Below are 26,065 nucleotides of genomic sequence, written 5' to 3' on the forward strand. Positions count from 1 at the left end.
AAAAGAATTATATAGTATATAAGCATATATATGAGTAAATATTAGGAGGTATAAGCATCAATATATATATAGGAAGAAGAAAAGAAAAGAAAGAAAAAAAGAAAAAAAGAAAAAAACAATAGGACAGGAACGGTAGGCACGTTTGTGCGCTTATGCACGCCCCTTATGGTCCTCTAGGAATGGGGTGAGGTCAATAGTAGAAAGTTTTTGGTTGAAGCTTTTAGGATTGTGGGAAGAGACCACAGAGTCTGGTAAAGTATTCCAAGCACTGATGATTCTGTTACAGAAGTCATATTTTCTGCAATCTAGATTAAAGCGGTTAAAATTAAGTTTAAATCTGTTGGTTGCTCTTGTTGCAATTAAAGCTGAAATATTTCCTTGGATGAAAAATGAAGAAACAACTTTGTTTTAAAGACAAAGCAACTCCCACCTTCCTGCCCCCCCCTACCTTTGTCAATGGGCCAGAGGCAGAAACCAATAACCCCCACACACACACACACCTTTGTCAATGGACCATCATCTGCAACACAATAGGACCCATCTAGCAACAGAAACTTACCACATGGCACCTGGGAAGATTACATCAGCCAGCAAGGCTAGCTAAGACCCCCACCCCCTGGGAGTCTGATAACCAATCAGGATACTCTTCCTGTGCCCCAGGAAGCTCAAAGCTCAGAGAGAGCATAAAACCAAGGCATGCTCCGTATCTCACCCTTTTTTCTGTTCAGGAACTCAAACCATGTGATCCTGTCCACCATTAAACCATCTTTCCAAGCAGTTTCCATGTTTCCAGTGTCTTTATCCCCACTTGGAATTGAACCCAGTTGGACATTTCTTCCAACACTCCCTTTCTTATTCTCCAAGAGAGAAAAACTTTCAAGTCCTCCAGTTTAAATATTGTTTACATTTTTGCAGGTAATCCCCATTTAAACCAAGAAACAAAGTAGAATAGATTAAACAGAGAGAGAGAGGGAGAGAGAAAGAGATCTAAAGGCTTAATAAGTGTTTCCAATCAACATTAAATTTATTTCAATATATATAGCCACCCATTTTATTGTAGTGACTCTGGATGGCTAATCGGAGTTACAAACACAATACAACCAGAAATAGATTCATCTTTGGCAGCCAAAGATATTACAGTTTAATTTCTTATACCATAATCAAGAACTTTGCAAAGTAAAATAGTAGTCATACTAGATGTTTCCAAATTATAGGTACAAAGCACCTTTTCTTTGTAGCCATCTTAATTTTTACTTAATTTTTGGGCAAAAAAGTGCAATAAGATTATCTTCAATTTCCCCCACATAACTCTATATAGGGAGACGTTATGATGTTTTACAAGTGCTGCAGCATGCAGAGCTGCACCTGCAGCAGGTAGTTCGAGCCCCAGGAATAAGAGCCGTAGTACCACTCGCAAATTCCCTGAGCGTCTTTTAGCATCGCTCCTGCGCGACGGATTTTTCGTTTGAATTGAGCAAAAGTCATTGTACTGTACTGCGAGATTCATTCCGAAACACGCCGACAGAGGGCATACTTTATTGCTTCAATAAACTGCCGCGGGGACGAAAAAAAAAAAGCGTTATTTGCGGGATTCAAGTAAATTGCGTAAGCTCGAAGAGGTCACCTTTGCACATGCGCAAAATGGAAAGTAGCTAAACTCCTCCAGACGCGAAAAACACTTTACGCCTGCGCACAGAGGCTTAGCTCCTCCCTCCGAGGTAAGAAGGAAAGAGGCATGGAAGGATGATCGGAAGTTTCTCTTTCGTAGAGGACGTTTGGATTGTGAGTGTCTGGGCACTTTCAATGGTAATTGCTGCTTGCATGTTCCGTCGTAAGAGGAAAGTAGGGCGAAACCTGCAAGCAGCAATTACCATTGATAGCATGGGGTGTGTTTTTTTTTGTGGGGAAACTTAGCAGCTCTACATTGAAGGTACCCATAGAAAGTCCGAGTTTCATCTGAAGCTAGACCGAGGAGTTATCTGCCTCCGAGTCAGGAGGAAGGGCTGATTTTGGAGAGCAAATGGCAGTTCTCCGTAGCACCAAATGTGTTTTGGATGGACTAACCTAAGTGTTTTTTAAACTTGCAAACATTTAAGATGTGTGGATTTCAGATCCCAAAATTCCCCACCCAGCATGCTGATCTATTCAATACCTGTTACCACAGCAGTCGTATACGATTTCACCCCATTGTCAGTATAATAAAATGGAAATTATCATCAGCAAAGGCCTTGGCAAGTCTTTTAGAGCAGGGATCTCCAACCTTGGCAACTTTAAGACTTGTGGACTTCAACTTCCAGAATTCCTCAGCCAGCTTTGCTGGCTGAGGTATTCTGGGAGTTGAAGTCCACAAGTCTTAAAGTCAAGGTTGGAGATCCCTGCTTTAGAGCAAATTTCGGTGAAGAATGTTAGCCTTTATATTTATGCTTTTAAGGTTGTTTCTTTAATAGATTTATATCCTGTTTTGGGGTATGAGTGTATATGTACTTAATACACTCGAATTACATATCAAAGATCAGATCAGACTTCTCTTTCCAAGAATGTTTTTTTAGAATAGAATAGAATAGAATTTTTTATTGGCCAAGTGTGATTGGACACACAAGGAATTTGTCTTGGTGCATATGCTCTCAGTGTACATAAAAGAAAAGATACGTTCATCAAGGTACAACATTTACAACACAATTGATGATCAATATATCAATATAAATCATAAGGATTGCCAGCAACAAGTTATAGTCATACAGTCATAAGTGGAAAGAGATTGGTGATGGGAACTATGAAACGATTAATAGTAGTGCAGATTTAGTAAATAGTTTGACAGCGTTGAGGGAATTATTTGTTTAGTAGAGTGATGGCCTTCGGGAAAAAACTGTTCTTGTGTCTAGTTGTTCTGGTGTGCAGTGCTCTATAGCGTCGTTTTGAGGGTAGGAGTTGAAACAGTTTATGTCCAGGATGCGAAGGATCTGCAAATATTTTCACGGCCCTCTTCTTGATTCGTGCAGTATACAGGTCCTCAATGGAAGGCAGTCTAGCTTCCCCTTTTAAAGCAGCGAGATATTTTTATAGAATAATTGTCCCCAAAATCTGAAGGGCATTAACCTTAGTGCGCTGCAATGCACTTTTCCCACAGCAGCTTGGAGGGCTGATACAAAAAAAAATACCATATGAGTTGAGATTGTGTCCCTGTGGACAAAAGGCCATTGAAAGTATAGCTCATGTCCGGCTATATTATACACCTCACCTAATAAAATACCAGGAAATACTGATCTCTTTTATGTACAACTACTGTTATCAGAACAGCGTGAAGCAGGTTTTTTTCATAATAACAGAGTTGGAAGGGACCTTGGAGGTTTTCTAATCCAACCCCCTGCCCAGGCAGGAAACTCTAAACCATTTGAAACAAAAGATTGTCCATCATTTTCTTAAAAATTTCCAGTGTTGGAGCATTCACAACTTCTGCAGGCAAGTCGTTCCACTTATTAATTGTTCTGTCAGGAAATTTCTCCTTAGTTTTAAGTTGCTTCTCTCCTTGATTAGTTTCCACCCATTGCTTCTTGTTCTACCCTCAGGGGCTTTGGAGAATAGTTTGACTCCCTCTTCTTTGTGGAAACCCCTGAGATATTGGAACACTGCTATCATGTCTCCCCTAGTCCTTCTTTTCATTAAACTAGACATACCGAGTTCCTGCAACCGTTCTTCATGTTTCCCAGAATGGGGCCAGATTTTGTTACACTGTATGCAAATTTAGGCATATGGTAACTGCCCACTGATATTTCACCACTAATCATAATATTTTTTTTATTATTATTGCTGTTTTTAATGCTTTTATTTGTAATACTGGTCTGTGACCATAATAAAAATTGATTATCCTCCCTTCCTTTCAGAATCTGAAGGTAGGACACAAGCACTCCCTCGTCTCATTTTTCTACACAATAGCATGAGAAAGTCATGCCCAACTCAGTCACTGAGTATGTGTGACTGTGAATTTACTAGAATATGGTCTGGCCAATGGCATTCAGTGCATTAACTACTACATTCTACTCTTAGGATTCAGGTGAGGTCAGATTCATTTCAAAATTTAATCCCAACAGTGTATTTTGCAGACTGAGGACTGTTTCAGAACTACAGAATTAATTCAACTATACTTGAATAGAGGTATTATAATTCTTAAATTAGTCCTCTTAATTTCACTGTTCACTTGAAAATCTTTTCTTCCACCAGCCATACATTCTTATATTGCCTTGTCTTTTAAACCAGGGGTCCCCAACCCCCAGGCAGTGGCCCAATACCGGGCCTTGGCGTATTCAGAACCAGGCTGTACGAGAGGCGGCACAGCATGCATACATGTGCGCAGGGCAACTTGTGCACAGCGGGCCAGCGCATGCATGCGTGCACAGCTCAACTTGCAGCCAAGCTGTGTGTATGCGCACCAGCCCACCACTCACACAAGTTGAGCTGTGCACCCACGTGTGCACCAACCCAACACTTGCACAACCCAATTCTCTCCCCCACCCCACCCCACCCCGGGCCACTAAGCTGCAAAGGTTGGGGATCATTGCTTTAAATTACTCACCTTTCTCCTGGGAACTCAATTCTATGCATCCACTTTTTTTATTTCCATAGCCCATTCACTCATCCTTTATACGTATTTTGTGATTTATCAGTCAAATATATTACCAAATAAATGTATTATTATTGTATTTATCACTCATTTTAGTATTCACCTTCTTTAATCATCCATTGCCTCTTATTGCACTTAATGACCCTATTTCCACTGCATCCAACTCATTTCCATTCAGATCTTCAGCGCCAAGTCATGTCTATGAAAACTATGTATACATTCACATCACCTTGAACATTTCTTACATGTTTACACAATGTACCATGTTTCCCCGAAAATAAGACCCTTATATTTTTTGAACCCCGAAAGAAGCACTTAGCCTTATTTTCAAGGAGGTCTTATTACTTTGGGTGCTTGGAGTAAGATGGGGCTCCTCTTGCCGTCTTACCTGATTTCCAGCTCTGTGTTTAAATAATTTTGGGGAGGGCTTATTTTCAGGGGGAGGCTTATTTTAGCACGCGCTCAAAAGCCTGATTGAGCTTATCAGGGGATGTCTTATTTTCGTGGAAACAGGGTATTAACAAAGAGAAATCACACATTCTTAAGTGACATTCCATTCTTGTCTTGCATGTTGAGTGAATGTTGGAAGCAAACTGTTTGATTCAAAATGAAAATCATTGGAACATCCAGTACCTCAGCAGTGATTTAACAAACTGAGATCTTGGGAAATATATACATCTTTAATTCTGTCTCTTTCAGCTTCTTTGTGTAAAGTTGTTTCATTTCTTGTTCTTTTAATTTTAAAGTCACTACTGAAATGTTGTCACCACTGACCTCTATTCATTTCTATCACTAGGATTTGGGATTGGCTGAACAATGAATCCCCAATCTTCCATCAGACTCTTCAAAAAAATTCTAATTTTGGAAATTATTGGAGTTCTGGGGGCATATTCTTTGTATTACAAGATGAAATCGAGCGAAGGTAAGAATCTGATACAACTTGATGTCAAGTAACTTCATTGATGTGGGCAGTCATATCTGAAATGGGAAAAATATTTTGGATCTGGTGTTGGTGCACTTTACTGTATTGTCAGTCACACCATAAGGAAACCATGTAGTATTTTTTTCTGGGTTTCCATAGTGTTATTGAGCAAGATCAGGAAAAGGTGTGGCTTCCTGAACTTTGTGGCAATAGATACATTATAGATAAGTATGCTCGTGCTAGATTTACAATGGCAAAACACCTTTTCTACACATTCTTACTTATTAAATAATCTGACTAATTCATAAATATTGTAGTCTTCATAGAGCAGCAACTGGTCCACATTTTCTGCATCTTCACTATCAGTAGATTTGCTAATGTGCAGTCAAGGCATTTTCAACTCCTAGCGACTGTATATATATGCTCTATGATGATCTTCCTATAACCTTTTCTTTCACATCTCTCAATGGCACTCATTGCTACTCTGAGTCTGCTAGTTGTCCTCTTCTCTTTCCTTCTACCTTTCCCAGCATACTATTATCTTTGAGGTGTGATGACCAGAGCTATACCCACATTTCAGATATTATCAAAATAGATTTGTATTAAGAGATTACTTATTTTTACGTTAATTTCCTCTGTTATTCATAAGGAGATGCTTTTGTCAAACTATTCATCGCTATTTCCAAAATCCCCTAAAGCAGAGCTCCCTTTCTGGCTTTGCTTGTCTGCAAGCAGGGATGAGGGAGCGGGGATGGTTCTGTGCGAGTGGCTGGCAAATGCACCCATTGCTGGTGCAAATGGAGTGCGTGTAATCACCTGCTGCTTGCTCAAGTGGGGATCCATGCACACACTCACCCTCTTCCATGGCCCAGATCCAAACAGCTCACAGTTCAGTAGGGGACCACAGCCCAGGGATGGGAGACCCTTGCTCTAAAGGATAGTCAGCACTAGCTTAGATCATTCTAGCATATTTGTGATTAATATTTTTTTCTAAATGTCCATAACTCTACACTTGCTTAGACTAAATTGTATTTTAATGCTCATTATTCCAGGAGATTTTAAAGGTCTTCATTATCCCATTTTGTTTTAATCATAAAAATTGCATCAACTTATTCATAGTTACCAGAGACAAAGTTCCTTTGTGAATGCATTAAATATTACTAATTCCAGTGCAGATCTTTGAGAATCTCACTGTATCAGAGGCCTTTATTCTTACTCCTTCCATTTTTTAAAAAAATTAATGAAATATGAGATTTCTGTCTTATTTCACAATAGCTGAGTTTCCCAAGAATTCTTTGGATATTAACTTGGTTCAAAGTTTTTGAAAATATAAGGGGGCATTTTGCTCTCTCTCTTTTACAAACTACCATTTCATATTTAGTGAATTGCGAAAGATTAGGACAATGTAAAAAAATGTATATGCTGTACAACTACTGTATTAAAGTCTGCTGTAGTACTTTGTCACTAACAGAAATTGTTTTTGCCCCAGATTTCAGACATAAAATGAAGCGAAGGTGGCCATCTGTTTTGGAAGGTATGTTTGGTTAATAATTATCAAGTGTAATTCTTTCTGTCCATGAAACAAGCCATTTTTTTAAATATAGTTGTTTGATACAGATAACATTCTGTAGGACTTCCCTCTGAAAATTAGAATAAAAATATACTCAAAATCATATCTTCAAAATTCCCTCTTAATTCAACCAAGTTTAAGGCATTTTCTTATTTTCACAGTTTATTACAAGAGTAATGAGTGGGCTGGTATTTATGGACTCAAAGAATTGGATGAAGAGAAATGGCTTACAAAAAAACCCTAAAGGTAAGTAGAAACAATTTTGTAGTAGTCAATATCAAAAGAATTTACATTTATTTTTTTCGCTTGTATTTTTGTTTGTTTTTCAGTGGTTTGTGCCTGAACTTCTTTTTCTGCCTGATGATGCTTTTCACGTCTTTATTGTGAATCCACTTGTCCCGTTCTGCCTCCCACTTGAGCTGTTTGAGATCTAACAGAGGAAGACAGTGAATAAATTAGATAAGTCAATGGAATAAGTTCACACTTTAAACTTGAAAGCAGAGTTTTCTATTTGGATGCAAAGTATCTGTAAGGCAAGACATTCAAAATATCAAACCACAAATACTCTTGTTGCATTTTTTCATTAAAAAAAGTGTGTAAAAGGTATTTTAAAAGGCTTCATTTTTTGTTTTGTTTGTTTTTCAGCAGGCTCTTCAATATTATTGCACATTTCCACATATTTTGTGTCTTTTCATAATATATCTAAAGTAAACAGCTCAGTATATTTAAAAAACAGTAACAGAGGTCTCAGCAGTTATGCTTTGGGGCAATTGCTTTTTCATGTGCGAATAATTTTATGAAGCAAACTTTTTACATTCTATCTCTATATAGAAATATTACAGACTGAATATAGGATTGACCTTATTTTGGAAGCTAAAGAAATTTAGCCAAGGCTCCCAGTGGAATAAAGAGCAGGATACCAATCCTTATATATTTCTATGTATGTTTCATCTAACCAGCATTTATAAAGAAGTATTTTATATGCTAAGTAAAAGATTAAGCATAATAAAGAATCAGGCATAAAAGGACTGACAGTAGCAGGATCATTAAAATTCCATTTAACATGATAAATGGAAGCCTCTCAACAGCAGGATGCTGTTTTCACGAAAGTTATCTATATATTTTTTAGAAAACTTAATATGGCTGCCTACTCACTTTCAGTGACTCTAGGCAGCTTACAAAAAATAAAAAGTAAAAATAAGTGCCAAGGCACTAACAAGCAGTTAGCAACTACCTTAAGTACTTCCATCCATTTTCCTTAGTCCTAATAAACACTATAGGATCACTCCTAGCAGTTTTCAGGAGTCAACAATATCAAACCAACCCAACAATAATGGCTCTGATCAGTAAGAATGTTTACAGTATGTATGCCCTGTTGAGGTGGGATGTCAAAGATGTTCATATACAAGTTACTTACTTGCATTATCTTTGTTGGCCATTGCATTTATTCCAATGTTGTCAAACTTGGATCCAATATTTTCATCCAGCAACTGACCAAACTTTAAAAGAAATGCAAACACAATTAGATCTCCGAATGCTTTCAAATCAAACACCATTTAACAGATACTAAAATGAATACACCTACTTCTTCTGCAGCAGCAGCACCAGTATCTTTGAGTTTTCTTTTTCTTTTCTTTGACCCTTAAAAGAAAAAGAGTATTCAGCAATTGCTTCTGCACAGTTTTACATAAAGCAAGCATTCACTGTTGTTGGTATAACAAAGTAGTGGCCAAAGAATCAATTGAGGCTGGAGAGAACTGATCTGAATTGGATAGAAATATTGTACAATGAACAGTTCCAGTTTCTTAACTCTATAACATCCTCATTTACAGAACCTACCACTTTCCACTGGTTTGGAAGGAATACATTTAACAATAGATTATAAATTTCCATGTTTCTCCCTCACTGAAATTCTTACTTTTTAGAAAGTTGGTGTTACATCAGCCACTCTGATATAAAAATTGGATTGATTGGTAAATTGTTTTATAATGGAATTAGAAACAACATTCATTTTAACAAAATGAATGTGGGGTTCAATGAAGTTATATTGCAGTGCAAAATTTGGGGTTACTTTCATTTAAAGACTTCATATAATAAAATTAAATCCCTTATTACCTTCCAAATGTCATTAATATAAATCCCTGATGCAGTCTAAAACTGCTTGTGATTGTGCACTGGAAAGAAAATAATTCTGGTAACTTGTGTTAATCCCTTGGTATTTTGACAGAAACATGAATTTCTCATGCTTCTTATTTGTCAAGTCTTAAAAGTATTACTTTTACCTATATTACCTTTAACTGATCCAGCAAAATCCATTTCTTTTTTTCTTTTGCCATTCCTACTGCCAGGTGTGATTGCAGTGTCATTATTTTCATCTGTTAACAAAAAGAAGAGCTAATAAAACTTGTATTACATAATAAAATTGAAAATTACAGCATGAAATTTTGATGTCCACTTGGAAACACTTGCGTACTACAAATATTCAAACAACTTAAGATTTCATAGATCTCCTTTGAGTACCTACAGGGATTTCTACAGCATAACTTTAAAAATTGGAACAATTTAACTGTATGTTTTAACTGTTTTAGCAAGAGTAAAAAGTTTTAGGACTATGGGAACCATTGTTTACCTGGAGTGTTGTCATCGTCTGACACATCCATGAAAGTCCCTCCCTCTTCATCAATATCTTCCCCAAAGTCTTCATCCATACTACTGAGAGAGACTTCCTCATCATCAAGGTCCTCAAAATTGTCTTCCTCAGAGTCTTCTGATTCTGTTTCGTCATTTGAATTACTCTTCTTTTTCTTTTTGGCTTTTATATTACTAAAAATGATGGGAATAAACTTTAAATACACATCTTTCTATATACTTTTTCCTCACAATTCTTATCTTCCTTTTTTAAATAGGTCTTTGTGGATTTGATCCTTGGTGGAGAAAGAGAGTATCTTATTTATGATTTTGGTGCTTTATTTTGAGATAGCCCAAATTATGTTCCTTATATATCTCCCAGGGTTTTTGACTAGAACAGTATATAATTGTTGTTAATACATATTGTAACTTTATGAATGCTAATCAAATTAGAATTTATCACCTGCACTTAAGATGATTAAGGAATTTCTGAAAAACCACAGCCATCAAAGCTACATTACTTTATATTGGACAAATTAGCCAACCTTTATGCAAAAGGAAAAAGATAAAAATATGCATCAAAAATAGCAATATCTGAAACCAAGAGTGATATTTTAACACCCCATAATTATTTATTTATATCCTGCCTTTATTGTTTTTTAAATAACTCAAGGCAGCGAGCATGCTTAATTCTTCCTCTTCCTATTTCCCCCACAACTTGGACTGAGAGAGAATGACTGGCCCGAAGTCCCCCAGCCAGTTGCTAGAACTCTGATCCAAAGCTGGAGCATTTGATAAAAGGAATTTTTCACTGGGAACTAGCTATAAATGTGCACAAATTTAGACCTATAGGATTGTACCATAAATATGATTTGATGGAGATACTTTCCCAAAACTGCATAACAGTTAAATTTGATCTTCTAAATCTCTTTATATAATCCAAGAATGCTGATCAGCTTTCCATCCCAAATCCCTGTTCTCCTGTAATGCTAACATTTCATAGCATATGAAACTTGAACCAATGAGAACAAAAACATACTCTGAAGCATCACTGGCTCTCCCAGTTTCTGTCTTCTTGGCCAATAAAATAAAAATGTTCTGAACTATTCAATAAAGGATACACTAAACTCCAAATATGTTGGATGGGAAGGGAGATGATACAAATAAAAATGATTGATTGCTTATTCTACCGGGTTTCCATTTAATAGGGCTTGAAATAGAAAGCATATACAAAAAACAGTTGACACGAAGTTTTATTTTGTAACGAATGCCAAGAAAGTAAATGATCTGTGTCAACTGTTTCTTATATACTCCTTATTTCAGGCCGAAGCACTTTATATCACTCTCAGTAATTCTAGATGAAAAAGGAATTCTAATATACATCAAATTATGGGGAAAAGAACTAAAAAAGGGATTACCGTATATACTCGAGTATAAGCCGAGTTTTTCAGCACGTTTTTTGTGCTGAAAAACGTCCCCTCGGCTTATACTCGGGTCTATACGGCTTATACTCGAGGTTTTGTTTTTTTTTAAGCCCCTCGGCTTATACTCGAGTATATACGGCTTATACTCGAGTTTTTTTTTCTTCTTTTTTTCACATTTTACCGGACGGAAGCCCTGCCGGTGCAGTGAGAGGGCGGGGCGGGGGAGCCGCCAGCCTTCTCAGCTGAGGGAGGGAGGCTTTCCCCAACCGGTAGGTGCCTCATTTCCCACCCTCGGCTTATACTCGAGTCCCCAGTTTACCCCAGTTTTTGGGGTAAAATTGGGGACCTCGGCTTATACTCGGATCGGCTTATATTCGAGTATATACGGTAGTTTATTTCCATACACACATTATCAAAATTATTTTCATACATGGAACAGAAGTACACTTTAAAATGTAGATCTGAGAGATTTACACTGAGGTGTCTCCTCAAACTCAAAGACAAGCCGACCAAGGACATAAGACATACACTTCAGAAATCAAATATTAGTTTAAAAAACATTTTATCCTTTCTAAACAAAACAATTCAAACACTGCAAAAGGTTAAGAATTTTTTTTGATACTACATCAGGTAAATCACTTAGGTATATTCAGATCTTTCTAAAGCAGAGATAATTCTGAGAACTGTCTCCTTTTTGCTCAAACCAAAACCCTAGAAAATAACTAAAAGAAAACAAGCATGCTCTACGATTATGTTTTGCATAAAATTACATTAATTTCACAGTAATTTCGATGACTGGTAATATTTCAAGTGTGAAGAGCTATTCTAAATCCCATTCAGTGATATACCATATTTTTCGCACTATAAGATGCACTTTTCCCCCCAAAAAAAGTGGGTGGAAATGTCTGTGCATCTTATAGAGCGGGGGGGGGGGGAAGGGGGTTGGTGCAGCAGCAGCATTTGCTCACCTGTCACCACTGCTGCGGTTCACTGCCGTCAGAGAACACTGAAGCCTTCGCTGCTGAGTAGCTGATTGGTGGTTGGATCGGTCTCCTGGAATACTACCGAATGGTGGCAGCAATCCCTGCCACCTAGAACAGCTGATTGGTGGTATTCCAGGTGGACTGAACCACCAATCAGCTGCTCAGCAGCAAAGGCTCCAGCATTCCCCAGCGGCGGCAGCAGCTCAGCTGTTGACCAGTGGTGGACTCAATGGAGCAGAGCCCTGACGAGCCATGTGCTGGGCCTGCAATAACGTGCTGAAGCTGACCAGGCTGTTTGCTGCAAGAATGCTAGCCAGATGAATATCGGATGGATGCTGGGAGGCAGAGGCAGATTTTTTTTCTTGTTTTCCTCCTCTAAAGCTAATGTGCATCTTATGGTATGGTGCGTCTTATAGTGCAAAAAATACAGTAATATTAACAGGGTGTGGTTTTTTTCAGGAAAGTCCTGAGGCACTAATGTACTATATACTGTACAATCAGTTCTTAGTGCTAGTTTAAGCCAGTCATTAATGTTATCTAAAATTTTTATAATTTATATACAGAATTTTAAAAATCTTACCCAGCAAAATTAAGATCGCTCTCAATATTCCCAAAATAATTGTCTTGTTCAAATGAATCTAAAAGAAAGAAATTAGGTTCAGAAGTACAATATTGTAATGTCAAAGTTAAAATATTTAAAGTTTTAATGTTCGGTTCATTATATTTTATTGTAGAGAATCACAGAAGGAAAATAGCAGCTAGCAAAACATGAATTAAACCGGGGGGGGGAAAAGTAACTTTTTTTTTTTAAATTGAGACTAAATTGATTCTGAATTTAATAACAGCAGCAAGATTGTTGGACAATACTGGAAGAAAGAAGAAGTACCTATAATAGAAGAATGGATATTTAAAGTCATTAATTTGGCTGAGATGGCTAAAATCTCAGCTTTTTTAAAAGACAATACACAGGAAAGATATTTAATTGAATGGAAAAAATGGATTGATTATCTACAAAACAGATATCAGATTAAGAAATATCAGATTGCCTTTGAATAATTAGGAAGTATTGTTTTATGTAATGGGGAGGGGGTTGGGAGATGAAAAGATTTGGATGAGGTTAATTGGATTAGAAGGGAAAATTATACTCTTATGTTTGGTTTATGTATAACAATACCTTGTGATTGACCCGGGAAGCCGGGGGGGGGGGAAGGGGGGGGGGAAGGGAGTTTTCTGGGAGGGAAGGGGGGAAAAAGGGGGGAAATGTTTTTGTTTTTTAAAACTTTTTCAATAAAAAAAAAGTTAGAAAGTAACTTAAAACAACTAAATTCTCTTTAGTATTAGGTGGGAGGGAAATGAAATCATTTTTAGGATTTCAAGACTGACGTCAAATAGTAAGTGCCACATTTAAAGGAAATCAAATGTTCTGTGTATCATTTATGATTATTTACCTGAGAGGAGGAACAGAACAATGTGCATAGCCTTACCCAATGCTTTTTCAAATTCTTCATCATCCACATCTTCTATACTTTCATCATCTCCCACAGGCTTCCTTTTTTCTTTGTCCAAGTCTAATTTTTTATAAAACCTAAGAATCAAAAGAATATTGTACATGTCCACATAAAACTAGTTTGTTGAGATATGTCTAATCTGTTCAAGTAATACAAACACAGTTCAGGATTTTACTTTTACAAACACTATCATTTTAAAGTCATTACAGGTAGTTCTCGGCTTACAATGGCAATGGGGACCAGGATCACCATTGCTAAGCAATGCAATCATAACCCCAATACGAGCAGCTCATTAAGCAGGAAGAGGCAATTTACCACCTTCCCTGATAGCTTCCCCATTGATCTTGTTTATGAGAAGACAGCAGGGAAGGTTGTAAATAGTTGTCACATTGACTGTGGCTCCCTGGCATCATTATCATGACCCAAGCACTCAGACAATAATCACATGACCATGGGGTTCCTGCGATAGCTGGAACTTTGAAGACAGGTCATCCATTTTTTTTCAATGCTAGCATAATGGTAGTTTTGATTTGAAGCACAATTGGTTATCACTTATGAGAAAAGCAAATATATTTATCAAATTGTTGCATCATACATTTAGGTTCCATTATACTTCACTTATTATCTGCTAAGATGAAAGGTCTTTTTTAAGCCAACTGTGAAGGCATTTCTTCCAATTAACAAAGATACTTTGCCATATACTGCTTTGAGATAAAAATAGAACCCTTTCAACATTCCCCAGTAATATAGTATGACAAACATGTAATATTATTTTTACCTATTACTATTTTACTATGAACTGAGTATTATATGCCATCAAATCAGTGTCAACTGTTAGTTTCCACATAGGTAGGTTTTCTCCATGACAATCTGTCCCTAACCTGATCCATCAGGTCTTCCAATAATGCATCCATTGCCATTGTGAATGAGACCATCCACCTTGCTGCATTGTCTTTTCTTCCACCATTCCCTGCAACAAAGCTTTCTCCGGAAAGCAAAGTGTTCACCTAATGTGTTCCAAGTAAGATCATTTGAGCCTGATCATTTCTGCTTCAAGTGAGAAGTCTGGATAGATTTATTCACTGATCTATTATAATTTCCAGCCAGTCATTTCTATTTATTTGCTGTTGTTTACCTTTCTTACTCTCTTGTGTATTGTTAATTCCTTAATATTGATTTTGATTGACATAAGTGATTCAACAGGCTTCATTTTACTAGATAACCTACTGGGAGCCATTGATGCAGATGCAAATAGCTAGAGATAGTCTTTGAAGGAGCCATGAAAGTTTTCCAGACAACATAGCTGATTTAATGCTTCAAGGAGGATGCTAATCTTCACTCTTGTTGAAGTGACTCTTTTGAATATATTGCAAAATATTATGTCCTAAGATGCTATCAAGGCAAGATTTTTTGTGAGGGCTTGGCTCTCTACTTCTCAATAGCAGAATATCAGGGCTGAAAAATCAATAGCAAGATTTCCCAAAACAGCTACTGAAACTGATGTTGATCAAATAGAGACAATCTACAGTTAGCCAAGATGACATCATTGAGCTTGTTTATATAATTGCATTTTATTATATATCCTTTCTCCTTTAGTTTTTAAAAGCTCTTGACATTAATTTTCCACTGCTGATAATCCACTCCCTATTCTATATAATTGTATTATTTATGAAATTTGCACAAGCGCTGCTATAATAAAAACTCTAAAGCAATGGTTCCCAACATGGGCCCCACGCCCCACAGGGGGGCAATTTGAACCTTGTTTAAACCAAGTTAATGGCCTTTTAGGTTTCCTCCGCATGAGTAGAGTTCACTTTTTGAGTAAAGTAAGAATTATATGTCACCTGGGGGGGGAAGGGAGGGGGCGGCATCAGGATTTTAGAGATGCTTAGGTGATGCATGGCCAAAAAAAGGTTGGGAACCACTACTCTAAATATGCACTTGCAAGAAAAAAAAACTCCCCACACCCAGTCAAGGATAAAAGGATGACTGATATACCAAAGTATAATTTTAAAAAATAGGTTAATTACCTGTGGAAAAATACTTCATCTACAGGTATTTTGCTTTCATCTTGCGAAAGAAATTCTTTACTATTCACTAGAAATAAAAATATTAAATATGTCATACATCATATGTCATATAGATTACTCTTACACTGATTAATGCTGATAGCTCTATATAAAAATAGATTTATATAAACAACAGAATCCTATGAACACATTAAATTCTTAATAATATAAAACTGACAAGAAGCAACAACTCTGGAATTTGGGACATTTAAGCCCAGATACTTAAGTATCCTCTCTGCATAAGTTTCCTATTTCCTATCCTAAATTTACTGGATAAGAGATGTGAATACAATGATTTCTTTCGGTTTGGATCCCAAAGCACAACACTATTTGAAATTACCAATATCATTTCAACGTATTTTAAATGAATTAATCTGATTCAAAAGCTTTAACGAAATGTTATAACATGGAGAATTCAATTAATGAGGCTCACTGGGGGTTGCATCCATCTAGTGTCCCTCTGCTGCTGGAGGGATTCATTGATGAAGTACCAGCATCCCAGGAGAATAAAGAAAGTGATGATTTAGATGATTTACTACAGTTTATTTACCCTCTTACAATCCTCCAAACTTTTTAGATCTTTTTTTCTTTAAAAAACATTCATTGTCACAATGCTACTGAAAATGTCCTATTTATAAAATTCCAAAGCAAGTAAAAAAAAAATTCTTCTGAATTAAAATTATATAGGTATGCCTGGTGTGTATATTGTACTCAAATTCTTAGGGGAAAAGTAGAGAGACAAATCTTCCCTATTCCTCCTCTTGTATCCAGTTCTAATCGCTACTCTAAATTCATGAGAATGAAGCTAGACAAAAAGATATCAGTTCTTGGAATTAGAAAGACATATAATATTTCAACAATTCTTCTAACTCAGACTAGCTGCCAATTTGAAATGTTACCCAAAGCGAACACCAATACATAGTATCAGAACAAATAACATTCATTATATAATATATTTAAGAAAGTTTAAATTACTTTCCTTGTTTAAACCATTTAGTCAGAAAAATGTAATTATGTGGTACCTTAGGACAGGGGTCCCCAACCTCTGGTCCATGGACCGACACCGGTCTGAAGCATGCCAGAAACCGGGCCACACAAACAAGCAAAGCCCCATTTGCGGGATGCAGACAGCACACAAAACCACACCTCCTCCAGCCCGCAGAAAAACCTCTCGCCACAGAACCAGTCCCTGGTGCCCAAAAGGTTGCTGGCCTCTGCCTTGGGAGAAATGCCACCACTCCCAAAAATCACTACCACTATTTTTTAATTATATCAGAAAATTGAGTAACTCCTAGTCTAGTACTACATTTGCATTCATGAAAATCTCTTCGATCCGATGGAAGCCTCTAGGAATGGAAGAACCAAATGTGATCACTAATTATCTCCTTTATCCCTAAGACCCTTGAATTTGACCCAGTCCAAGTTTGCTCTAGAGGATTGAGGAAAACTGCAGAAAAATGTAGCTAGTATTTTGGGAGCTGCAGGAGAAATAGCAGAAAACTTCCCTTGTATAATAGGCATTTCTGTTCATAGGACCCTCTGATTCAGAAAACTTCAGTGAATGATATTCAATGGACATAACACATTTTATGCTTCTATTGAAACCGGTGGACATTACAACAGTGTTACAATCATGATAGGAAATTACTAGTGATAATCTTTAGAATTGCAAGATATTTTACCTGCCAGATTTCGCACATCATTCATGGACTGTTTCTTCTTTGGTTGCATTACCACACTACTAGTATTCTCTGCAAAAATAAGTTAAGAGATCAAACAAACTTATAATAGTTGCTCATGTTAACTTCAATCTTCGATGCTTTACTAAACTAAAGGTTTCATACCTTTGCCTTTGTGAGCTTTGGGATTTCTATAAACAAAACGATCCAAAAACCTCATTAATGTGAAATCCTGTAACGGATCACCTGAATATTCAATGTAATTACCCTGCATCAGAGAGAGAGAGAAAATCACATTTACAGTTAGCACCAAGAAATATGCCAGTGGAAATTTTAATTTTAATAACAATTTTTTTATGTTTTTATAATGATTGCTTTATATATGTTCTATTTTTTTATTTTTATTATTATATCATACCCAGTCATTTCCTGTGACATGGGCAGCCATATAAATTTGATTAACTAAACAAGTCTTATCTACTTAAAGTGAACTATTAACAGGAAGAATTGCCACTGATTACTTAAACTGTGGGGGGAAATTGTAATTCTGTATAATCTGGATCAAAACAGAACTTCCAGTTTCTTAAAGAATAAACAAAAAAATAATAACTCTTCCTGTTCTACTCAGTAGACTTCTAAATACCAAACAAATAGAATCAATCCATTTATCTATTAATATTTTTGAAATGAAAATCAAAAATCTGCATGTTGAAATATGTTGACAAAGTCTATGTCTAAACTATGTCTAGGTAGGCAAATTACACCGCCATTTGCTTTTTGCTTCCTTTCTATGTTTTGGGATGGGAGAGCCTTTCTCTACAATTCACGGACAAAATGTAAAGGAAAATAAGAAATTCAGCTAACCTCTAGAATTCTTTTTGCAAAAACAGCCACAGAAGGATGGAAGTGTTCTGAAAGCTAGAAAGATCAAAGTTATATGTTCAATATTTTAAGATGTTGAAATCTCCAATACTGTTAAAACTACAAAGAGTTATTCAAGTCAAGAGAGGAAAAATAATTGCACAGTACAAACATTTATTACCATAATTTCTCTGGTATATTTCATTTTTTAATACTAAAGACCTACAAATACTCAAACCTGCATACCTAAAACTGAATGAAATACAGGAAAGAGAAAGATTAGAGCAAAATAAAAACTCAAGAGTTTCAGTTCCTTCTAACACCACACCTGAGTGATCATTCATCTTGTGACCATAAAAATCTAAACAGTACACTCCTGAGTTCCCAAAAATCTATATACATAGTTTGCTAAGTATAAATATCTAATGGAATAATTCTCACTGCCCTAAAGATAGGAAATCATATCTTATTATTTCATTTAATTCTACAATTCTACTTTTGTCTTTCCATTTGAATCTTAAGATAGAGCATTCCTCATTTTAGCTTCCCAAGCTCCCTATGAAGAAGGTTAAGGTAAAAAAAAACATGACTTATCCAAGACATTGAAAGTAAGGAGGGATTTGAGTCTGTATACTCTGTAACTAATGCTGTAAAGACTGGGCAACCATTTTTGGCTCAGACACTCACTTATTTTGTGCTTTGCCTGGGAAAGCAGTATGAGGTATGACTAATTATATCATCAGCAGGTGGAATAGAATGAGTATCAAATTACTGAAGTGGCATAAATGAATTGTTATATATATATATAAAACTGTACAATATCATGATCACATTAGGCAGATTTCTCCACTAATTTTTCATACTTGAAAATTTTGTACCTTCTTCAGTTCCCAAAAGCTTGTTCTATCAGCTTCACAGTAGGAAGGGTTTCGGGATAATGGGTCATAGCTACCTGTGCCTTTGCCACCTGTTAAAGAAGAGATGTTTATTACTTTCCAAAATGAATTAACAGAAATATCTAATTAACAGAACAGAGCAGGAAATAGACTTTTTTGCAATAAACCTCCCCAACACCTTAGCTATTGTGTATTTTACATTAGACCCGAAATCCATGTGGTTTACATGGCAAAAGACAGTGAAGAGCAGCATGGCAAGCCAAGCTCCTACTATTTACACCAAGTACAGTTTTTAATGATATGATAGTAGAAGGAAAATGAGATAATTTGGATAAAGCAGGAATCCAAATGATCAAGGAAATAAGAATTCTTCTTGGAAGAATTTGACTGTTAGCCCAACAAAATTCCTATTACTTCAATTCCCATTATGTAGTCTTATTTTTAAAAAAAATCTTGGGAAAATTAATGACTTATTCACTTTAGTATTCACATCCTTTTGCTGACTTTTTTAATTCTTTCATATAACAACAAACTTTGAATAATGTTCCTCAAATTAAAATCTGCAAATTTTAAAACAATCTGCTAAAACTTCAAACTCTATTATAATGATTGTTGAACAAACAGATTTTTAAAACATTTTTACCTGCTAGATTCTGGTGATGTATCCAAGATGCCTCTGAAGCCTGGTTATGGGGTTTTGTAGACTGTCCTATATCTTCATTTTTTATCTGTCTGTCTGCATCTACAAAGTTTTCTTCTTGTTCTTCAAGATCATGAAAATGTTCCTCATCATCTGATTCCTATAGAAAGAATCAGTTTTAAGCAAGAACGGTCAATATAGAAAACAAGATAGCTCTTAAAACAGGGGTCTCCAACATTTGGTCCAAGGACTGGTACTGCAAATCAGGCCACACAAGCAGCAGGCAAGAACACAAAAGCTCCATTTGTACAAGCAGCGAGTGTGCACGCAAAACCATCCCCCCCCCCGCCTCCATTGCTGGTCCATGGATCCGGAAAGGTTGGGGATCACTGTTTTAAAAGATAAGCAAGCAGATACAGTTTGATATTAACTTCCCAAAATCACAGAAATAGTTTGAAGATAGTTCATAAAAGTAGGCAGAAAGTTGCTTCAAAACAGCAAAAAACAGTTTGAAGGGTAAATTGTGAAAGCAAAAGCAAATGTCAGAAGGTTACATAAGGCACATCAGTGACAGAATTTATATTTCATTACTTTTTTATAGCCTTATCTCCAATCATAATTGGAGTAGTCTTTACTGTTAAACACGTATAAGATTACAGAGTTAAATAGCTACATCTTCAGAACTGACTTTGAAAATCCCAGAATTGTTTTTGTTATGGTATTTATTTTATACTAGCGGTCCACAAAATTACATTTAGGGTTTTAAAAACAATGCAATAGCACATCATCTAATAAAACATAATGGAAACCCAAGTGTCAACGAGAATGAAACTGTCTTTTTCCCAAAATGCAATTATTTCTGTTAATTCAATGTAAAGATTCAATTTTGGGGACAACTTAATTGGACCTAACACAATTATACATTTTAAAACTGATTATATCTAACATACCATTTCTTTGACAAAACAACCTTTAAGTCATAACTTAATTTCAAGGGGATGTTTTTGGAGGAAAAATTCAAGTCAAACCTGACTCCTATGGCAAGTCCATGCAGTTTTCTAGAGCTTTTTGGAAGCGATTTGCTCCGTTTTATTCCTAGGGCTGAGAAAAGGTGACTGACCCAAGGCTATCAAACTGACTTTCATGCCTAAGGTATTTATTGTGGTCCAACTCCAATACCTTAACCACTAGAACAAACTTGACTTTCGAAACAGTTCACAAATACTTAAAATTATTCTGCAATATTTTCATTTAGAAATTAAGTATATGCTATCCAGCATAGGGCCTGATATTTATTTTGGTCTTGAAAATAAAACATAGATTATAAATTACAGTACCCATCATTGATGGGTCATGGTGGCGCAGTGGTTAGACTGCAGTACTGCAGGCTACTTCTGCTGACTGCCAGCTGATTGCAATTTGGCAGTTCGAATCTCACCAGGCTCAAGGTTGACTCAGTATTCCATTCTTCCGAGGTTGGAGAAATGAGGACCCAGATTGTTGGGGAAAATATGGTAACTTTGTAAACTGCTTAGAGAGGGCTGCAAAGTATTGTGAAGTTGTATATAAGTCTAAGTGCTATTGTTATTGCTATTTTTCAACTATTACAACTCAGTGGGAAAGGTATTATTCCTCAGATCCATCTGACTCTAATTATACACAACACACCTTAATAGTTGATCCTCTCAACTAAAAGATCATTGTTAAAACAAGCATCTGCAAACATTCTCACATTTTAAAAAATGAAGCAGTAGAAAAGGTAGGCTAAGAAAAAACATGCAACCGGAACATATCATACCACATGATCCTGCAGCTGTACCCATAAGCCTGGTTTTATTTTCAGAAGTTCAGACACAAGATACAGGGCCCCACAGGCAAATGGTGGCATTTGTCCACAGGTGACTTGAAGTAATCGTTTCACAAAAGCTTTAACTCGTCGCAATACTGTGTCAGCCTTCAAAGATTTGTAGACAAGGTTGAGAAACATGGATGGTTTGGCACATAATGCTACTCCAGGATCTAGCAACTTCCTGCAAAAAATATTCACATTAGATCATCGCAGATATTTTATGTATCTCCACTATCTCTCTCCTTGCTTAACGAGACAACCTAAAAAGAGTTTTAAAGAAGCTAACTATACTATGGTACTCAACTTATAGCCATTCATTTAGTCACTGTTCAAAGTTACAAAACCCAACAGAAAACTGGACAATATTTGATTTTATGCACATGCCTGTTGGATATAAGGGGACAGAAGGACAAAAAGGAGGACACATCCTTTTGTTGAATCTCTATACTATGCTATGATTAATTGCATTCAATTAAATTTAAGGATAAATGTGTTACAGTTAAAACATGCTTAAATATGTGTTTACAAATTAAAAAATGAACAATCCTAATACTACAACTTGTTTATGAAATGGTTTTTAAAAATCATCAAGCCTCAATGAAGAATTCCATATTTATTATAATTTCAGTTTTACATTATCACTAAACTGTGAATTTTAAATGGCAGAAGAAATTCTGGTTACAATAAGAGTTCTTGTTTCAACCACCAGAATTTCAGAAGGAAGATTAAAAAATTACTAAAATCATTCAAAAATGGGGACATGGGGGGGGGAGGGAATGGCTAAAAGCAGAGCCGGCAAACATGGTGGAATGAAGAGCCAGAATAGATCAATTCATCGGAATTCCTCTCTGGACAAGAGAACTTGAGATTGCTCACCATACAGTTGCTCCTTGCAGGGAGACTGCAAGACAGCAGTCTCCAGTGGGATTAGAACTCTTGAGACAGCAACATCTCCATCTTGCTTAAACCAGTCAGTGCCTTTATAGACACTGCAGGTTTGCATTCAACCTTTTCTAATCACTTTCAAACATGGCTTATTAAATATTTCTCAGGTATTAGGAACTTTTGGACTGACATATGAAAAGAAATCAAGTTCTGGGATATTATTTGAACTCTGTTAAAAATAAAAGGAAGGAATATAAAGTTGGCTTAATTTTATCAGGTTAACCTAAAAGGTTAAAATAGATATGTTGTTATCTCTTGATATCCTTTAATGGATTTTCATAATTAGAACTGAAACATGTGACTTTAAGGATTTGTTAACAGATAAGAGATGGAATATAGGAAGAAGAGATCATTTGTTGTATTTTAAGAGAAGTGATAAATTACGAAAATCATTCATACTTGTGATGTGGGATGACATTTCTTTACATATTTCTTTTTTCTTTACTATACTTGTATTTTTCTTTTCTGCATTTTCTATTCTTTCTTTTTATTCGTTTATTTTTTAGTTTGTATTTTTATCTTTGTAATTGTAATTTTTAATTAAAGTATTAATTAATAATAATATAATAATAATAATAATAATAACCATCTGACTGAGATGGTGTAGGGTTTCCTGCCTGGGCAGGGGGTTGGACTAGAAGGCCTCCAAGGTCCCTTCCAACTCTGTTGTTATGTTATGTTATGTTATGTTATGTTATGTTATGTTATGTTATGTTATGTTATGTTATGTTATGTTATGTTATTATTTAAAAATCAATAAAAACCAAATAGTTTACACATGCATGAACTCTGCAAAAAGACAGGTTATTAGTAGATATTAGTAATTAGTTGGTATAGAGAGGTGACTGAATGCAATGTGTATATCACAATTTAAAGATATATTTAAAATATGTAATAATTATTATTGGAGAAAACAATGTTTGACAAATCAAAATATGCTTGACACTTACTTATATAAGGCTATATAATATCGGTCAGAGATCGTCTGATTAGAATCCATCACTTGAAACAGCAACATCAAGGCCTGTATGCTAGTATTGAAGTTCACAATGTGTAAAACTTTAAACAAAGTATCCATTTGATCTTTTATTTTTTCACTGCTAGCCTGAGCATAAGGATATGCTCGATTCACTCCAGTCAGTAGAGCACTAAGCATTTTAGATCCAACATCCTTCTTCTTGATGCAAGATTGGAAAAAACAAAAGTAGAGTGTTGTGAGTTTATTAGCCAGCTCACTTTCTTCATGGCTGAGAACTATCTGGTTCAAAAAGCAAATTGCATAGTATTGTGCTTTGGGGCTAATGTTTGATCTGTAGAGAAGCCTCTCCACTTCATTACACACTACTCCTTTCATATTGGGATGCTTATGAAGCAAAGTCTCAAGAAGATAAGATGCTTTAGTGGCTACTTTGTTCTGAGGATCTCCCAGTTTATTGACCAACTGAACAAGGAAAGCCTTTTCTTGCTCTACTTTATTACAGAGCAATTCATGGGCTGTGGATAGTGCACGACCTTTTGTTACTATCAAGGGGTCGTGAGTCAGTGATTCTAATACTTGCACAAACTCAGCTACCCAGTGCTTCAGATGATGCTCAAAATACCACAATATTAGACGCCTGTCTCTTGAATCCCTGTTGCCACTTGAAAGCTTCTCCAGATTGTCAAAAGGATGTTGAGAGAAAGTGTGCAGTTTTCGAGTATCTGGCAAGAGATGAGACATAAGAAGTTCTTTGAAAGTATCCAAGGCCATTAAGCTCTGCCTTCTGCTGCCTTTCTTTTTGATCATATTAACCAGAATCTCTATAAATTGAAGTGAGTGAACAGGAGCATCTTGGATAAGAAGAGTCATAGCAGCCATTCTATCAGCAAGTGTTCCTGATGATACCACTGTCTTCATCCACGCAGATGATGATCCTTTCTTCAAATTTGTATTGTTTTTGTAGAGGTTTATTTCTTGTTCATAAAGTTTTTCAGCCAAGGCTTTGCATTTGGATACAAGAAATTGATTTTGAATTTCAGCAGAAAACTCATTAGTATACTCCAGGTCATACCATTTCCCTCCTGGTTTTATCAGCAATACCTGTCGCACATGCAACTGAAAAGCTTCTTCTTCCTTTGCTTTCTTTGTTCTCAGCAATGATGCACTGTTTTCATTGCTAATGGGGATTGGCTTTTTCACTTTATCTTTAGCAGTATTCAACTGAACACTTACTTTGTTTACTTTGTTTTCTTTTTCTTTTTTTCCTACCGTAGTTACATTTACTCTTTTTTGATTGGCATTTTCACTTGGGAGCGATTTGTTCTCTGGTTCTATTGCTGCCTCCTTCTCTTTTTCTTCTTCTTCTTCCAGGAACTTTTTTGAATATTTGCTCACGCCTAGGGAATTTATAAATGCCTCTAATTCACCTTGATTTAAATCATCAATTGCTCCTTTTTTGCCCCCATCTACAAGCTCTTCTGATTCATTCAAAGCAGCGAGCATGATATAATCTTGCTGTATAAAATAAAATCAATAAGCTATATTAGTGTCTTTAATTCACAACTGATAATCATGTGATAAGCAGTTAAATCAAACAGGGAAGTTACAAGATATATCACAGGTAACCCAAAACAAAGAAACCTAGAAAGTTTGTTGAAATCAGAACAGTGGAATATTAAAGTTTCCTGTACCTAATTTATAAGACTAACAGAAAGACAATGTTTTTGCTTTTCTGTTAGGTTAGGATTTCAATAAACAGTCACAAGTATGCTAAGAGAAAAGTTATATTTTGCATTTTTTGGGGAAAAAACCCAAAACATTAACAGCTCAACTGAGTGTCCTAAGCCTTTTGCCATCCCAGAAAAGACATAGGTAATCTGTTCTCAAATTGTTCAATCCAAAACCACTGTAACTATATTTTCAAGATTTTGCAAACATCATCATCTGTTAAAGTTTATCATTTAAATGCACTTCGGTGCCAGAGATACTGGCTGTATTTGGCAAAATCCTGCTTGCTATCTAGTTTCACAATGAATTCTCAATGGCAAACCAGATGATCAAAAATGCCACGAATTTTGGCATTTGTGGATTTGTTTTCTCCACACATCTAGAGGCCAACAATCTGACACCAAGGACTTTATCGTGATCAGACACGTCACAGGGGGGAAAATACAGCACTCAAACAACTCTTAGAATAAATAAATAAATAAACCCTCGATATGAATTAAATGTTCTGCCAAGGATTTCAGCTTCCCTCCTAAATCACGATACTCCAGTCCCTTATTGCGTCAGTGACTGTTTCTTACTTTAGTCCCGCCGAGGCGCAGCACCTCCTCCAGGGTAAATTCATTTTCATCGTCGGCCACATCGTCGTCGCTATCTATCTCCTCACGCTCCGGCGACGCCATTTTCCCGGGCAGACCACGCATGTGTAGCGATTCCCCTCGTTTCCGGGACACAGGGAGAAGCGACCTCTCAAGGGAGGGGCCTTGGA

General features: G+C 36.2%; 2 protein-coding genes across 4 annotated transcripts; one reads left to right on the top strand and one right to left on the bottom strand.

Moving 5' to 3' along the window:
- Window positions 1–1,691: 1,691 nt before the first annotated feature.
- On the top strand, window positions 1,692–9,552 carry CEBPZOS (CEBPZ opposite strand). 3 transcript variants are annotated; one of them, XM_058164771.1, is made up of 6 exons: window positions 1,719–1,782; window positions 3,882–4,051; window positions 5,415–5,540; window positions 7,030–7,074; window positions 7,272–7,356; window positions 7,440–9,552. In XM_058164771.1, exons 3-5 carry the CDS (start codon window positions 5,435–5,437, stop codon window positions 7,352–7,354), a joined length of 234 nt encoding a protein of 77 aa, XP_058020754.1. In that variant the 5' UTR covers window positions 1,719–1,782; window positions 3,882–4,051; window positions 5,415–5,434; the 3' UTR covers window positions 7,355–7,356; window positions 7,440–9,552. The 3 variants fall into 3 exon arrangements, with proteins under 3 accessions (XP_058020761.1, XP_058020754.1, XP_058020769.1); XM_058164786.1 differs by having other exon boundaries at window positions 9,459–9,552; XM_058164778.1 differs by lacking the exon at window positions 3,882–4,051 and having other exon boundaries at window positions 1,692–1,782.
- On the bottom strand, window positions 7,255–26,030 carry CEBPZ (CCAAT enhancer binding protein zeta). The gene is made up of 16 exons (XM_058164660.1): window positions 25,878–26,030; window positions 23,543–25,086; window positions 21,597–21,828; window positions 19,802–19,958; window positions 19,141–19,229; window positions 18,266–18,319; window positions 17,567–17,669; window positions 17,405–17,473; window positions 15,684–15,750; window positions 13,630–13,730; window positions 12,726–12,783; window positions 9,740–9,933; window positions 9,402–9,485; window positions 8,696–8,751; window positions 8,528–8,609; window positions 7,255–7,540 (listed from the first exon to the last, which is right to left on the bottom strand). The coding sequence occupies exons 1-16, from the start codon at window positions 25,998–26,000 to the stop codon at window positions 7,404–7,406; spliced, it is 3,150 nt and encodes a 1,049-aa protein (XP_058020643.1). The 5' UTR covers window positions 26,001–26,030; the 3' UTR covers window positions 7,255–7,403.
- Between the last annotated feature and the right edge of the window lie 35 nt (window positions 26,031–26,065).

Source organism: Ahaetulla prasina, chromosome 1 (genome assembly GCF_028640845.1).
Source record: "Ahaetulla prasina isolate Xishuangbanna chromosome 1, ASM2864084v1, whole genome shotgun sequence".
NCBI lineage: Eukaryota > Metazoa > Chordata > Lepidosauria > Squamata > Colubridae > Ahaetulla > Ahaetulla prasina.

Coding starts and splice junctions, on each gene's coding strand:
- CEBPZOS (XM_058164778.1), top strand. CDS start 5,435: ATGAATCCCCAATCTTCCATCAGACTCTTCAAAAAAATTCTAATTTTG. Junction 5,541..7,029: donor CAAGATGAAATCGAGCGAAG/GTAAGAATCTGA, acceptor TTTTTGCCCCAG/ATTTCAGACATAAAATGAAG. Junction 7,075..7,271: donor GTGGCCATCTGTTTTGGAAG/GTATGTTTGGTT, acceptor TTATTTTCACAG/TTTATTACAAGAGTAATGAG.
- CEBPZ (XM_058164660.1), bottom strand. CDS start 26,000: ATGCGTGGTCTGCCCGGGAAAATGGCGTCGCCGGAGCGTGAGGAGATA. Junction 18,320..19,140: donor GCTTTTGGGAACTGAAGAAG/GTACAAAATTTT, acceptor TGATCTTTCTAG/CTTTCAGAACACTTCCATCC. Junction 9,486..9,739: donor AGACGATGACAACACTCCAG/GTAAACAATGGT, acceptor TTTTGTTAACAG/ATGAAAATAATGACACTGCA.